Below are 16,997 nucleotides of genomic sequence, written 5' to 3' on the forward strand. Positions count from 1 at the left end.
TTTAGGTTTATTTTGAAAATTTCCCCCATTCAAATTAATGGGAAAATTGTGCTTCAGCATACTTTCAGGTAGATATACCTTTCAGGTGTCAAAATGTTCAGCATTTTATTAATAAGTTCAGCATACCTTCAGCTAGAAAAGCCATTCAGGTATCAAAATGTTCAGCTCTTCAAGGCCATTCCTACTTTATTGCATCTCATCCTTCAGATTATTCAACAAAAAACTTCAGCCATTTCTTCTCAACTATTTCAACAAAGAACTTTAGCCATGTCTTCTCATCTTTCAGCTGTTTCAGCAATTGATTTTAGGCATTTTCAGGATGATCTTTCAGCTTATCAGCATCCACATGCATTTATGACAGGAAATGCATTTCTCTAGTATTATAATATATTTCAGTATCATATCATATCATATAAGATAATATATAAAAGATTAAAAAGACAAATGTTCGAACATGTGGAAACATGTTGGGAGCTGCATCGAATAAAAGAGAATTGGTAAAACTACGTTTCCCATCATGCAACCGCACTTCACCCTCTACTGACCCTGCCACGGAAAATAAGCTGATCACCTGATCTGACCTGGCAACAAAATAACATAGCTAGAGAAGAAATCTGATGCGGGGGTAGCTAAAGAACGAAACAGTGACGCTGCTAGATATGGTTAAAACACAGTAACACATTTTAAAGACTTCAAACGGAATTAAATGGATCTCACTCTTGTTTTAAAGTAAAAGAACTAATTGATATCCGAGCGTTTGACGTCAACTGGCTGTTGTTTTTGTTGATATGTTAATGCTCAGCTGACAGACTGGAAGCTATTTACTTGTTTGGACAGCTATGAGCTGTTAGGGCTTGCTGGCTCGCTAATCATTTCTTTGGAGAAAGTTGAAACTGTTCGTGGAAAGTAGTTAGCTGTTAGCTAAATATTTTTGTTTGGATGTGAAATTATCTACCGAGTGCCAGAGAGCCGCTGAGAGTCAGTCTGTTAGCTAGCCTGTTGTTAGCTTCAACATTTGCACATGAATCCTTTCAGGAACAGCTCATTGTGTGGAGTGCTACCAGCCACCTGTGCACGTTTCTGTAGTATTTGACATAATTTGTCACTCAAGAAGACTGTGGTTTTGACGTAATTGCCTTACTGCTAGTTGCACAAAATGAACTTATTTAACAACATTTATATAGTGTTTAAAGTTAATGCTGCAAAGACTGATTTGATAAATAGTAGGCTAGGTTTTCTACATACATACATACATACATACATACATGTATATATGTAATTGCTGAGACTTGTTACAGTCAGTGGATCAGCAACCCCCTTACCATGCAGCTGTTTTAAGGTAATTTATTCATTACATTTGGTTATTTCTGTTGCCAGGATCACCATATGTTGTGCTTTTTCATTAACTGCTATTGGAAATAACTGGTGCTGTTGTCAAAGCTGTTCCAATAAGCATATCCCTCTGTTCTCAAGTTTACACTGTAAGAAATGATGAGTTGGCATGGCTCATCTTCAGAAAAGGGACTTAATACTAGTCTAGTATGTCAACAGAGTTATGACTGTGGTGGCTCTGAGGATGCTGCATTTGAGTGTGATGAATGCAAAAGCATGCAATGTGTTTGTTGTGAGGTCAAGCTTCACAGTCAGGAGCATCTGAAGAACCTTGAGCAGGTTCAGATAGGTCCTGGTAATGTTCCTTACTGTCACAGTTTCAAAGGAGTTAATGGAGACAATGGAAAGTGCCATAGATCTGTGGTCTGCTGCCAGAACTGCAAAGTTAACTTGCGCCAAGGCTGTCAGAAATGCACCCACAGTGGAGGCAACAACAAGAAACACAAGCTCACATCTTGTCCTACATCACCCAAACTTGCAGAGGTCAACTCTGTCCAAACCTCTGTTCAGCCTGCTGTTCAAATAGCTGATGAGACCAAATCTCAGAAAGCAAAACTTCTGGAGAAGGTTTCCAGTTTTCTCCTGGTTGATGAGAATGAGAAAATGCAGGTGGGTTGTGCAAATGTGACACTTGTCTTTGAATAGGAACAGAATCAAAATAGTAGAAAGTCTGATTTTTTTGCATAGACTGTTAAAACTGGAATTTAAGTGACTAATTTCTACTTGAACACTACCCATTTTTCTTCCACAGATAAAAGATGAGGCTTTGTTTGTGAGGAGCCTGGGCTGTGACCCTGAACAGCTGCTCAAAGTTGTGTCCATCTTTGGTAACACAGGAGAGGGCAAATCTCACACCCTGAACCACACTTTCTTTATGGGGAGAGAAGTCTTTAAGACTTCTCCCACACAAGAGTCCTGTACGATGGGTGTGTGGGCAGCTTTTGACCCTATCCACAAAGTAGTGGTCATGGATACAGAGGGGCTGCTTGGGATCAGTTCCAAACAGGGTCAGAAAACCCGTCTCTTGCTTAAGGTGTTGGCCATCTCCGACCTCATCATATACCGCACTCATGCTGACCGTTTGCACGATGATCTCTTCAAGTTCCTCGGGGACGCCTCAGATGCCTATTTGAAGCATTTCACCAAGGAGCTGAAGTCTGCCATGGCCCGCTGTGGCCTGGATGTCCCACTGTCCACCCTGGGCCCTGCAGTGGTTATCTTCCATGAAACAGTCCACACTAAGTTGCTTTGTTCAGGTACAATGTTTATGGCAAACCAGTTTTTTAATTGATGCTACACATATTTCAGGAACACAGTATATTTATCTCGCATGTCATAATGGATACACTGAAGCCCAATATTTTAAGAGTTGTGTAGACAAATGCTAATGGGTTATCTACAGTATATTATGATTTTACTCCATGGTGACCTCTCCATTGGTGTCTTGTTTTAGATAAGTCATCTGAGTCAGTAGATTGGCTGCTAATAGAACGCTTCAGGAAGCTTTCCCGTTTTCCAGAGGCATTCAGTTCTGTGCAGTACTGGGGCACACAGACTCTCGGCCCTCCTACCGACTTTAGTGGATTGCAGAATAAACTGGAGCAGCTACTGGATAACAATGCTACCCGCTCCCCACGCACACCTGTGGTTATTTTCAAAGCCCTGCAGGTAGGGCTGGATAAAGTTCAAAACTCAGTCAGACTGGTGGACTGTCCTTTAATCTTATAGGTTTTATGTTATTATCTGCTGATCCTCTCCTGCAGGCACTGAGTGAGTGCTTCACTGGGGAAACTGCAGGTGAGTGTGTGGCTCACAGCTGCTTCTTTCCTGATGAGTACTTCACTTGTTCCAGTCTGTGCCTCAGTTGTGGGTCAGTATTTCCTGCCTTTTTAAAAAAAAAACATTTTGCACATTGTCATTTCTCTTACAATATCCTGTAGTTTTTAATTTTTTTTTTTTAGCACTCTCGGTAATTATTTTTCCACTAGATCTGGCTGCAAGAACAGCATGAACCACTTAGGAGAAGGTGTGTGCCATGAGGCGAATCATCGCTGTCGTTATTCTGCTCAGTATGATAATCGCATTTACACCTGTAAGGTAAGAACAGTCACTCACTTATAACACTAAGATAGAGCTGAACTTGTTTTCTTTACCACTTACACAGTAATTACTCTTGTTTCATTATTGATGAATCTAATGTTGAAAGCATTGTGTGGTGCATCAACTCAGGCTTGCTATGAAGGAGGAAAAGAGGTGATAGTTGTCCCAAAGACCTCAGCTTCCTCAGACTCTCCGTGGATGGGCCTCGCAAAGTACGCCTGGTCTGGGTGAGTAGTCAGTGACCTGCTGGGTCGCACACAACTAGGTTTGGTATTAGGGTTGTGTTACCTGTACACGCACAGACACAAATTATAGCACTGGTGTTCCAGACTCTGACCTAAAATCTAATTTTTAAATTCACACCAATGTATATGCTCCACAGCAAATAGAGTTGCACATGTTCATATGCATTTGCAGGTACGTTATTGAATGTTCCGACTGCGGAGTGATCTATCGGAGCCGTCAGTACTGGTATGGGAACCAGGACCCTGTGGATACGGTTGTTCGCACTGAGATCCAGCATGTATGGCCAGGGGTAAGAGAAGTAAGCTATATTTCCTTAAGTATCTACAATCCAGCTGACCTAGAATTATGCATATACACTCACCAGCCACTTTATTAAGTACACCTGTACAATTGTATGCAATTCAATGCAGCACTTCCACCTTAACATCTGTGTTTATGAAGCTCAAAATGTTTCAGTTTTTGGTGAAATTGTCATAAATTCAATTATGTTTATTATTGAGGTCATAGTTAAAGGTGGTGCTTACTGGACTACATTATATTTAGAGGTGTCAATATTTTTGTCCTCCCCAGCTACATACATGAGAGAGTCAGAATATTAGGAACCCCTTTGAATATAATGTGAAACATTATAAAACCGAAATATTTTGATCTTCATAAACACAGATTTTAAGGGGAAAATGTTGCGTTGAAATGCATGTACCTAATAAACTGGCCACTGAGTGTATGTAACAATTTATCTAACAAAATTGCCTGGTTTTTGCAGTCAGATGGCTTTTCAAAGGACAATAGCAATGCAGCGCAGCGTCTTCTGGATGGAGTCAACCTAGTGGCTCAGTCTGTGTCAGAGCTCAGTGTCAAGCCTGCAAAGACGGTCACCTCTTGGCTGACGGATCAGATCGCCCCAGCCTACTGGAAACCCAACTCCCTCATCCTGGTGAGTGACACACACAGACCCACCCTCTGTCCCCCCTGCCACCAACAGCCAAGCCACCACTTTGGTGTCCAGAGGGATGTTTACTGTCTCTGTTCTTCTGCGCCCATGTTACACAGTATATATTTGCAGGCTGCAAGATAAAACTTGAATAGACTCAGACTGCATTCTGTTTTCTCTAACTCAAGACCAGCTTTTGTTGTTGTTCTCCTGTACAAGGTGTGCCATAAGTGTCATGCAGTCTTCCAGGACAGCGACACCAAACATCACTGCCGTGCCTGTGGGGAGGGCTTCTGCGACCGCTGCTCTTCCAAAGTGGCACCCGTCCCTGAGAAGGGTTGGGGTCTTGCCCCTGTCAGAGTCTGTGATGTCTGCTTCAAACAGAGAGCCTCATGTGCAGGTACCCATACTCTCTCAACCAGTGTTAATTTTGACACCTGAATTTGATTTGGTTTTAGTCTTTTGACGAAAATGTATATTAGATTTGGTCAAAAGTTTTTGGTAGTTGTAGTCCATAAAAACTAAATATATTTTAGTCTAGTTTTCCTAATTTCTAAACTGTATTTTTAATATTTTCTGTATATCTTCTTCACCCTTGTTGTGTGCAGTTACCATGATTACATGAGTTGTTCCCGTCTATCATGAGGTTTGTGGAAAACTGTGTTTTATTCACACAGTGTCCCTCTGTTCTGCAGAAGTTGGTCTCACCCATATTCATACTAAAAACCTCTTCACTGGGTTCAGCTCAAGAGGTGATGCTAAATCCTCAGATAACATTAAAACTGTGAGATGTCTGCAGCAACCGTTTAGAGATGATTTATGGTCGACTGCCCACATTAATCCTGGAACTAACTGACAGCAACACAAAAGACATCTGACTGAAAGGAACGTTAATGTTATATGTACATCCACAGTGTTTCATGCTAAATTACCCATCAACCAATGCTGCTGATTTTCCTAGTGTGTCCTGGCAGTATTTGTGCATAATTCTCTGGATTGTAGATGAATATGTGTCATAAGTCTGTTTCTTCTGGGAAGTGCTAATGCTAGAGACAGAACGTTACTGAATATAAGATGGTAGTGAAACACATCAGGCGGCTAATTCAACTCCTGGCCAAAAGGATAAGGATAATCACCTTTATTGGTCAAGTACAGTGCCTTGCGAAAGTATTCGGCCCCCTTAAACTTTGTGACCTTTTGCCACATTTCAGGCTTCAGACATAAAGATATAAAACTGTAATTTTTTGTGAAGAATCAACAACAAGTGGGACACAATCATGAAGTGGAACGAAGTTTATTGGATATTTCAAACTTTTTTAACAAATAAAAAACTGAAAAATTGGGCGTGCAAAATTATTCAGCCCCTTTACTTTCAGTGCAGCAAACGCTCTCCAGAAGTTCAGTGAGGATCTCTGAATGATCCAATGTTGACCTAAATGACTAATGATGATAAATAAAATCCACCTGTGTGTAATCAAGTCTCCGTATAAATGCACCTGCACTGTGAGAGTCTCAGAGGTCCGTTTAAAGCGCAGAGAGCATCATGAAGAACAAAGAACACACCAGGCAGGTCCGAGATACTGTTGTGGAGAAGTTTAAAGCCGGATTTGGATACAAAAAGAGTTCCCAAGCTTTAAACATCCCAAGGAGCACTGTGCAAGCGATAATATTGAAATGAAAGGAGTATCAGACCACTGCAAATCTACCAAGACCTGGCCGTCCCTCTAAACCTTCAGCTCATACAAGGAGAAGACTGATCAGAGATGCAGCCAAGAGGCCCATGATCACTCTGGATGAACTGCAGAGATCTACAGCTGAGGTGGGAGACTCTGTCCATAGGACAACAATCAGTCATATACTGCACAAATCTGGCCTTTATGGAAGAGTGGCAAGAAAAAAGCCATTTCTTAAAGATATCCATAAAAAGTGTCGTTTAAAGTTTGCCACAAGCCACCTGGGAGACACACCAAACATGTGGAAGAAGGTGCTCTGGTCAGATGAAACCAAAATCGAACTTTTTGGCAACAATGCAAAACGTTATGTTTGGCGTAAAAGCAACACAGCTCATCACCCTGAACACACCATCCCCACTGTCAAACATGGTGGTGGCAGCATCATGGTTTGGGCCTGCTTTTCTTCAGCAGGGACAGGGAAGATGGTTAAAATTGATGGGAAGATGGATGGAGCCAAATACAGGACCATTCTGGAAGGAAACCTGATGGAGTCTGCAAAAGACCTGAGACTGGGACGGAGATTTGTCTTCCAACAAGACAATGATCCAAAACATAAAGCAAAATCTACAATGGAATGGTTCACAAATAAACATATCCAGGTGTTAGAATGGCCAAGTCAAAGTCCAGACCTGAATCCAATCGAGAATCTGTGGAAAGAACTGAAAACTGCTGTTCACAAACGCTCTCCATCCAACCTCACTGAGCTCAAGCTGTTTTGCAAGGAGGAATGGGCAAAAATTTCAGTCTCTCGATGTGCAAAACTGATAGACATACCCCAAGCGACTTACAGCTGTAATCGCAGCAAAAGGTGGCGCTACAAAGTATTAACTTAAGGGGGCTGAATAATTTTGCACGCCCAATTTTTCAGTTTTTTATTTGTTAAAAAAGTTTGAAATATCCAATAAATTTCATTCCACTTCATGATTGTGTCCCACTTGTTGATTCTTCACAAAAAATTACAGTTTTATATCTTTATGTTTGAAGCCTGAAATGTGGCAAAAGGTCACAAAGTTCAAGGGGGCCGAATACTTTCGCAAGCACTGTGGCACTGTAAAGTTGGTTGATCTACCTACTGAACCACATTCGCCCCACCAGCCAGATTTTGGCTGGTGGAGGAAACTGTTTTACTGATCAGCACCTACAGTTTGTGATTCCACAGATGTGGAAGGTTGTTAAGTTGCTTCATGTTTATTAATTTGTCTTACACGTTATTGTTTATTTTTTTGTTGATGAAAAATGTAAAACATTTTGTCATCGTTCTCATCAAACTTTAATTTTCATGTAGTTTTAGTTTTGTTTTGATCCTGAAAAATATGTGACAATCAATTTTGTCATAGTTTCGTTAATGAAATTAACACTGCTCGATAATGTCAAATGTCCCAGTGTTCATCATCTGCATGTTACTAGCAAGCTAATGGTCTGACTTTAGCAAAGATATTTTCTCTGTGCAGAGATGCTGCTTGAAGCTGAGCTCGAGCAGGAACAAGGTGGAACCCTCGCCAGGAAGGTTGGTGAGGCTGTCACCAACACCATAGGGGTTGTGGTCACTGCTATTGATATCCCACTTGGTGAGTGTTACTGAAAACAAAACCTAAGCAGGACTGTTGTGTAAGAAGAATAACTGGCCTTGTAAATGTGAGTGTATGGATACAGTGGGGTGGTGTGGTTTCACGGTGGTTAGTGCTGTCGCCTCACAGCAAGAAGGTTCCAGGTTCAATCCCTGGCCATCCCGGGGTCTTTCTGTGTGGAGTTTTCATGTTCTCCTTGTACCTGTGTAGGTTCTTTCCGGGTGCCCTGGCTTCCTCCCACAGTCCAAAGACATGCAGCTTAGGTTGACTGGCGACTCTAAATTCCCTGTAGGAGTGAGTTTGTGTGGTTGTGTCTACATGGGTCATCCTTGTGATAGACTGGTGACTTGTCCAGGGTGGACCTTGCCTCTTAACCAGTGTCAGCTGGGATTGGCTCCAGCTGTGCTGTTTATTTATTTAAATGTCAATGATGCTGATGTTTAGATGTTGTTTACATGGCAAACATCTGTAAATGTCTCTCAGTGATTTTTCACTACTCCGATTTAGATCCTGACCAGTACAGAACTTTTTAGGGCTGATGCCATTTTTTTAAATTTTAGGGTTTAAAAAATCTTATATTGGTCATATGCTTTTTGTAATAAAAACACATAATATAAACATCAATGTCTTACATTTGTTCACCAAAGGGTTCAGTGTTGATTTTGAAAATGGTACTGTATCTCAGCTTTAAACTTATCTTGAGTGAAAATCAGATATGTTTCTAATGCACACCATCTGTGATTGTTGGACAGATTTTCTCCCTGGTTCATTTCTGCATTAAAGACATCAGGAGATGTTATGAACTCATTGTTGTTTGTTATGAAATTATTTCCTCTGAGGCAGAATAACATGTTACACCATCCTTCAGAATCTGATTGGCAGCATCTGGGCTATTGAAGTTCTTTAAGGGCTGTATATCATATGCTGTGTATTATGTAACTGTGTACATAAGCTGTAACACTAGTCCTATATTTACTAGTAAAGGGCATAGTTAAATATTTTTTCACAATCTGAAATCCTACTGAACACTTCTCTACATCCAGCACCACCTCATACCAGGAGCTGCTCAACTACCAAGATACAGTATAATATGTTAATCAGGGAGACTTAGAGGTGCTGCTAAGCTTAATTTGCAACCTTTGGACAGAACCAGACTGGCTATTTGCCCGTTTCCTGTCTTTATGCTAAACTAAGCTAAGCTAAGCTCTGCATCAAAGCAAATAAGTGTATTTCCCAAAATGCCAAACTTTTGCTTTAAATGCCTGCAGTATGATGTGACCATCATGTTTGTTGTAGATGTCAAAGACTGTTGCACTATTCCCATATGGTCATGCTTCTATGTGTATGTTATGTTTACCCTATAGGCCTAGTGAAAGATGCAGCCCGTCCTGCCTACTGGGTGCCTGACCAGGACATCCTGTGTTGCCACAGCTGCCAGCGTGAGTTCACTGCCAAGCTGTCCAAGCACCACTGCCGCACCTGTGGCCAAGGAGTGTGCGATGACTGCTCCCCAGAGCGTCGGCCGGTTCCATCCCGGGGCTGGGACCACCCTGTGCGCGTATGTGCCAGCTGCATCCAGAAACCTGGAGAACTTTAACAAGGACAGCCTTCCTTCCTCAGAGCACCAAAGAGAACCACTCACTCAGCTCGCAGTCTGTCACTGCTTTACCTCTGTTACTCCATTGGCTCTGTATCTGGGGCAAGGAAGCCCTTAGGCATTCACATATAGGACATTTACCAGATTTAGGATCTGAGAGTTCTTGTGGCCTTTGTAGAACAGCCAGAGCATGTGAGTTACTGAGTGTGAGACCTGCATTTCCACTCTGATTATTCAGTTAATATTTTGATTCTTACTGACACACAAATCCCTAATTCAATGTTAAATGAGGCTATTGAGCTATTTTTCTACTATTAGAAAATATTACAAAAATGTATCATTGAAGGACATTAGCCACTTGAGAACCCTGTGGGGTTGACTTGATTAGTTTCTTGTAATTGTTATTATTGAGCATTTTCTCTAATGTCGTAGTGTAATGGCAAGGAGTTAATTTATATCCATGTAGATGGAACTGCAGGTTCCATTGAATGGTGTATTAAAGTATTTTCATTTTTGCACTAAGCCCGTTTCAGCTGTTGTAGGCTGTTGCTTACCATGGCCAAACCCCAGATATCCAGATGACCAAGCAGTCTGTCCCAAACTGAAATGAAACCTCCAGTAGGTCTAGATCTGTGGATATCTGGTGTGCCAAAGTCATTCAGGTCACTGTGTCTGTGTTGGTATATTATTTCTATTTTATCATATCATTTATGGTCATTTGAAGGCATAGAACTATGTTTTTGGTGTGTATATTTGAAATGTAGTAAATTATTTATGTATTGAATTTATTTTTTTTTATTTAATAGTGCTTTGGCCTGCATGACGGTATGATGACAGCCTCTGAATACACCTTACTAACTTTGTATCAACCAGTATTTTATTGTAGACATGTATTTATTTCACATTCAAATTTGGGTTCTTGACATCTTGGTTTTAAAAGTTTTCTAAATATTTACAGTTGCTATCTGTTTGGTTGTTTTGAATATTCTTTACCGAACTGAAAATTATCCAAATTGGTCTTCAGTGCAGTTTTACATATTCCACTCACACTTCCAGGTCACGGTTAGCACAGCTGGACAGGATAAGGACACCTGACAAAGCTTGATAATTTTTATTCAGGCATCATAAACATCCGATTTTGAAAGATTTATTCTTTGTTTTTGTGTGGCAATATTTACTTTATAGATATTTATATACTTTGTAGTGTCTATACTGTATGTATAGTTTTTTGGTTATTTTTGTTTGTTTTCTTTTAGCATTACACAGATGGGACGGTGAAACCTATTTAATGGTTGAGAGCTTTAACTTTCATCATTACTACTTTTGTGCTGAGTAATGAGACTGTCACATGGATATTTTATGAAGCACAATGTGCCTTTGACACATTGTATTTTACTGTTAAAAATTAGAGGAAAGATTTTTTGTTGATTTCAAGTTTTGTAGATAGTTAACTCTCTCTTTGGTTCTGATATCTGATGGGAAGATGTTTGTCTGCCTTCTCTCCAAATAGATTTATCTGTCTGAATGTTGCATCACACACACCCTTCTCTGAGATGTTAATACTGCTCAGGATAGAAAAAGAAAAATATCATGTGAAAGTACTATACTGGAGTTCAAGATTTGCATAAGATTAAAGTTGTATCAGCTGCTGTCTGTCAAAAACATAATCTGGAATTGCCTCCTTGTCTTTAGTGTGTATGTGTTTGTGTGTTTAAATCTCCCTGTCAGACCACTTACTGTTCTGTATGTGGGAGGAGTAGTTCGTGTGCATGCCTGTGTGTTATGAGCTTTGCTTCTTTCCACCCCTCTCCATCACTGCAGCTTCAGATAAAAGTGAGGGGAAATGATTTGCTTGGTGCTTATTGATGGTGATAAATGATTTATAATTATTTTAATAAATAATTAAACACAAGCTTCCATGTTGTTATTCCGTGTCACTTGCACTGCACTTACAAGCCAGAGGAAATTGCAATGTTGATATGTGTCCGGGCTACAGTAAGGGTCTCTTTAAAAGTGCTGTGATTCAGTTGTGTACAATATAAATACAAGGGAAAACCCTTTAAAATAATTTTGACAGTTTAGCCATTAAGCCACGCCCTATCCGCGTATGCTGCAAACGTATTGGTCCAGAAATTCACCCCGAGCTCTGATTGGTAAGTTTCCGTAGGTTTCCCTCAGAACTGCAAGACGCCGATATTGCGTTACATTGTAGCAAAATGGCGGCTGTCATTCAGAATCCACTAAAAGCGTAAGTATTTTAGACATTGAGAACACTGGGAATATTACTTTGATGCCAACTCGTACATTTAAACGGCTGTTTGTGCATGTCATTTCCAGTCGTGTGCATTTCGCAGATTAAGCTGTCCAAATCTATTTTGTGTACTTCTTGCATGGCAAAGTAGCCTCGTATAGTTCTTTTATTCCACAAGATTTTCACAGTTAGTCTTAAACATGTGCGTAGGGCTGCCTGGCATTTTTGTCCGCACCAGACAAGGTTTTCGTCCATACGGGTTTGCAGTCAACACAAGACAGTGTCGTCTTTCCTGGGCAATAAATTTATTGGAAAACTGTCGACAGCGTGCCTTTGCGCTGCATCTAATGTTAATATTTAGAAGGCGATTTTCTTCGTGTTGGGTTGGACATAGCAGCGCAATATCATCTGACACCCGGAAAGTCGTTTATAGTTGGTGTAAATTGTCGACATGTCAACTTTGGCTCCTCCGAGCGCAGACGTGGTCAGGACTCGATAAAGCAAGGGAGGAGGCATTTTGTATTTGTATGCTTACTGGCGAAATCGACCAAGTGTCAGCAATTTGAGTTCACCGTTGGAAATAGACAGTCACTCTGCCCAAACAGTCGGTGCCCTAATCATTTCTCTCCGTAAACTTCAAAGAAATGTTCCACCTTTCTTCCATTTCTCCTTTGTTCTTATGTATTGTTTCACGAAGTCCACTGGTAGACATTTTACTGGAAGTTAGACGCAATTAGCCTCCTGCCTCGTGCCATTTAAGATTAAGACTAGATAATTTAGGATTTCTTGTAAGTGCACATTCATTTAGACGTGACAGCAGCGTTGAGCCTGCACGGAGGGGTTATAATGATGATGGTAATGACTCAGAGGGGCTGTAGAGGTAAAGCAGGTACTCCACTGTAGCTTTAAGTGGAGGAGTGCTGGAGATTAGCTTGGTCCAGGATCCTGGGCCCATCTGTCAGAGAGATGCTCCGACAGGGAGGAAGTGTTGGGCACAGGCGGAAGAACCATCTGCTCCTCCACAGAGGTACCCTGGCACCTCCGTGGACTGTAGCGCAAAGAAGGAGCACATCATCCTCACTGCTGCCATTGCTATGGTGATATTGTTCTTAGGAAAGGTTGCAGCATGGTGTGTTTGATACCTGAGTGTCCACTTGCTACACTGGTATTTTCCTCTGAGTGTGTAGTTTGGGGAGTACTAGCCAAGGAGTCTTTAATAATGTAATAAATATTGTGCAGGCCATGCAACTTGCTGATGTCTTTAATTCTGTGGCATTATGAGCAGCTAAGTTATATGGCTTATTATGATACTGACCAGTCATAGAGGCTGTGTACCTGACAGAGCGGCCTTTAGCAAGACAACCCCCCAACCTGCACACTTACAGCATGATGCTTAGGAACAGACTGTTGGCTGTATGCTGTTCAAATCTGTATTTTAAATGAGTCAACTGACTGTGCTTGCACTTTTCACATGGTGCACTGCTTCACAGTTTTACCCACCAGGGAATTGCCCAGTACAATCTCATTGCCCTTTTGCCAGCACCTGAACTGCTCAGCGAAGCATATGGTGTTAGTGTTGGATATAGATGTTAAATAAATTGTAGCTCCTTCTATTTGGACATCTGTGAGTAAGATTATTATTGGAAAGTATATCTCATCATTACGTTGTTGGACTGTTTCCCTCTCGTGTCCCAATAAGCTTCTGCTGTCAAGTGGCTGTTACATCTCAGGTTCGTTTTAGCATTCAGACGTAGAATGTCTCCTTGCTATAAGCTGTGCTTAATGAAGTGTTTCAATCTGCTATAATTAGCCTCTGTCTCGGGTTTCTGACTTCATTTCACAGGTTTGTCAGATTATAATTAGTCACACTTGACACTAATTGGATGTCGTTCCTGTGGACCAGTTTGACCTTTTTTTGGTATTAAGATGATTCACTTTGGGGAAATGAAGCACCAGGCTGACTTTGTTGTGGAGGTGTGGTGGGAGATGAAGCTGCAGCATGCAAGCCCCCTGCACGCCCGTGTGAGGTCCTGCGCTTGAGCATGGGTGGACAGTAATCTCCAGAATCTGCTGATTAAAATGCAGGCTGCAATATTTAATTAATAAAGAAGCTCATAAAGCTGCTCATTAAAATTTTAGCCACTGTGGGCCGACACATCTTCAAGCCACGTCGGCCTGATTCTTGCCCAGTCGTCTGCAGCTTTGTCACTGATGTTTAGTAGTTCTTTGCATGAGTCAGGCCTACTGTTTACTGGCACTGCAGTGTGGAGGTGTGTGGTCTGGTTTTGCTCCTGTCCTCACACAGACTGTGTTGTTCAGATTCATGTAATCGGAGGTTGTTGTCAGGATGCAGTCACTCTGTAGGCCCTCCTCCTCCCCTCCTCTTGTTATGTGGTAGCTGTAGCTTCCTGTGAAGGAGCAGTGCACCTGCAAACATGAGAAACCTCCTGAAGACACTGAAATTGTTTCTAGATCAGTTTATCCTTTTTTAAGCACATATGTCAGAGCTCTTAAGTGCAGATTACTGCACTCCTCCAAACTATAGTTTCTCATCAGATATGCATTATGGACGCACATGTGACACAGTGAACGGTTGGCAGGAACAAGCTGATAGCAGAGGCCCAACTGACCACAGGATTTGGTTTTGTTTCTCACCCTCATGCACATACTCACCTTTTCCACTCAGCTGGAAGATAACCAGGGATGTGTAGTGCATACCTCTGTGACGCCTTTTTAAATGCAGAACGTTAAGTTACTCTAGTTTAGTGTTCTAGTTCCCTTTTGAGTCACTAGGAATTTGTCACTATTAGTTGAATTATTTCTTTTCCTTTTGGCCATCATTTCTGTTGCTTTTATTAGAAGTAGATTCCCAAAAGTAACGGCTCAGATGTGGGAACATGAGTGCATTTGTGTTAGAAATGAGCAGTCAAACAGGCTGTAAACAATAAGTTTATCCAGATTATCTAAAGCGGTGATGCTCAACTTGTGGGTCAGGACCCTTGAAGTGGTCGCAAGATGCATTTCTTGAGGTTAACAAAAGAAAGCAACACAAATATGTGCTACACATATACTATATACTGATGTTTTTGTCAAATCTTCTAAATTACTGGATAATGCTTACAACTTATATACACACCGGTGATGATGGTGCAAGTAAACGTTTTGGTTTAAGGTGTCACAGGTCAAACAGGTTGTGAAACACTGGTCTAAACTACCGTCATTGTAGGTGAAACTAAAAGTGAATAATTTCAAAATATTGGTATTTGAACAGGAAAACTGTGCACAAAACTAGTGCAAGTACAGTACGTTGAAGTTGAACCAGGAAACCTATTGGTGAACTGTTATGAATGTTTACAGGAGAGCATGAGCAACTAGAGAAATGCATTTCCTGTCGAAAATGCATGTGGATGCAATGTGCTGAAGGATTGACCTGAAAATGCTGAAGATTTTGACACCTGAAAGGCATATCTACCTGAAAGTATGCTGAAGTACAATTTTCCCATTAATTTGAAAGGGGGGGGGGGAATTTTCAAAATAAAGCTAAATATTTCAGAAGTGTGAAGTGTTTAAAAATTGAGTCGAAGCATGAATGTCCTGGGAAACTTGAACATTTTGAGCTGAAATAGCTGAAAGTATGCTTAAGTAGAATTTCCCCATTCATTTGAAAGGGGCAAACAGAAACAGAGAGGGAGAAGGGGAAGGGGAGAGAGACAGAGAGAGGAGTTATGTCTGGGCATGTCCCAATTGCACTGCATTTTATGAACCATCAGATGGCACCCCAAGACTGTGTCATTGACTCAGCACTTTGAGCTCCCATTGACTTGTATTGCAAAAAATAAAGCTGAATAGATTAAAAAGTATAAATGTTATAACAAAGAAAAATACAAGCAGGGATGTCCTTGAAGAGTTGAACACATCGAAACCTCAATGGCCTGTATAGCTGAAAGTATGCTGGAGTTATTAAGTGCCAAAAAAAGGGTGGAAGATCCCAGAATATTAACTAGAAAAATTGCATTTCCTGAAGAAAATGCGTGTGGGGGCAAGCTTGGGAATGCATTGCTCTGAAAATGCCCGAAATCAATAGCCAAAATGGCAGAAGGATGAGAAGAAATGGCTGAAGTTCTTTGTTGAAATAGTTGAGAAGAATTGGCTGAAGTTCTTTTTTGAATCATCTGAAGGATGAGATGAAATATATACAAGCAGGGATGTCCTTGAAGAGAACATTTTGATACCTGAATGGCTTTTGTAGTTGAAACTATGCTGACCTTATAAAGATGTGAAAATTGTCTCATTCGTCCCCACAAAGTAGGTAAAATGAGCAGGTGTGTGTGAGTGAGTGAGTGAGTGAGTGAGAGAGAATTCCCAATTACACCCTGTGGACTACTAAAGTGTGGCTATTGAAATGAAACATTGTGAGGATTGCCCTGAAAATGTCTGAAATCAATTTGTTTAAAGAGCTGTGGGAAAATGAGAAAATATGGATGAAGTTCTTTGTTGAAATCGTTGATAACATAAAGATGCCATAGCAATAGTGAACTACATTAAACGGTGTGCCAAGAACAGCTTTTGTTTCATACAGCTGTGCAAAGACCTGGGATTAGATCATGTCCAGTTACTTCAGGTAGCTTAACTTCACTAATTCACGGGTGTAGCACCATCCGATCACATCCTGACAATTTTCTCTACCATTTTCATATATTATATGTGTGTGAAAGCTTTAAGGATGGCAGAATAGAAGCAGAAACAGGGCATAAATTGATGAGAAACACACACAGACGAAAGCAGAGCGGGGGTCACGTGACGCTAGAATGGGGGTAATTGGAAAAGAATGGAGCCATTGACTTTGAATGGAGAAGTAGACAAAATATAAATATGGATTAAAAATAAACCGTAAGAGATATCAAGAAGATATTTACAACAACAATACCTATCAATGTCACGAGTTGAATACAGTTGAAATGGCATTTCTAGCCCACGGTATGCCTGAGATATTAAGGTTCAACTTCTCACGAGTTGAATACAGTTGACAAGCAGCTGTTGACAGCGTCTGCAGAGAGAAACAGGTAGCGACAACCAGACGTGCATTTCTGCATTCAGTTTCAAACAAATAGAGCACCCTGTTGTGTTATTACACTGTTGTATTATGTCATGATATTAAACAAATTGAAGGAACCGTGGC

At 40.9% G+C, this 16,997-nt stretch overlaps 2 protein-coding genes across 5 annotated transcripts in view; both read left to right on the forward strand.

Moving 5' to 3' along the window:
• Window positions 1-582: 582 nt before the first annotated feature.
• On the forward strand, window positions 583-11,234 carry LOC109967991 (zinc finger FYVE domain-containing protein 1-like). 4 transcript variants are annotated; one of them, XM_020613947.1, is made up of 11 exons: window positions 583-2,001; window positions 2,144-2,648; window positions 2,846-3,060; window positions 3,156-3,262; window positions 3,354-3,489; window positions 3,622-3,719; window positions 3,910-4,036; window positions 4,502-4,672; window positions 4,889-5,069; window positions 7,854-7,970; window positions 9,335-11,234. In XM_020613947.1, exons 1-11 carry the CDS (start codon window positions 1,489-1,491, stop codon window positions 9,565-9,567), a joined length of 2,403 nt encoding a protein of 800 aa, XP_020469603.1. In that variant the 5' UTR covers window positions 583-1,488; the 3' UTR covers window positions 9,568-11,234. The 4 variants fall into 4 exon arrangements, with proteins under 4 accessions (XP_020469603.1, XP_020469604.1, XP_020469605.1 ...); XM_020613948.1 differs by having other exon boundaries at window positions 3,910-4,027; XM_020613949.1 differs by having other exon boundaries at window positions 3,381-3,489.
• Window positions 11,235-11,737: 503 nt separating this feature from the next.
• Window positions 11,738-16,997, forward strand: part of LOC109967986 (zinc finger protein DPF3-like) — a gene marked incomplete at its 3' end in the record, with an annotated part of 29,908 nt that continues 24,648 nt past the window's right edge. The window contains exon 1 of the mRNA XM_020613941.1: window positions 11,738-11,815. Coding sequence (XP_020469597.1) covers window positions 11,784-11,815 — 32 coding nt within the window. The remainder of the gene's footprint in view (window positions 11,816-16,997) is intronic.

This window comes from Monopterus albus, unplaced genomic scaffold (assembly GCF_001952655.1).
Source record: "Monopterus albus unplaced genomic scaffold, M_albus_1.0 scaffold140.1, whole genome shotgun sequence".
NCBI classification, from domain to species: Eukaryota; Metazoa; Chordata; class Actinopteri; order Synbranchiformes; family Synbranchidae; genus Monopterus; species Monopterus albus.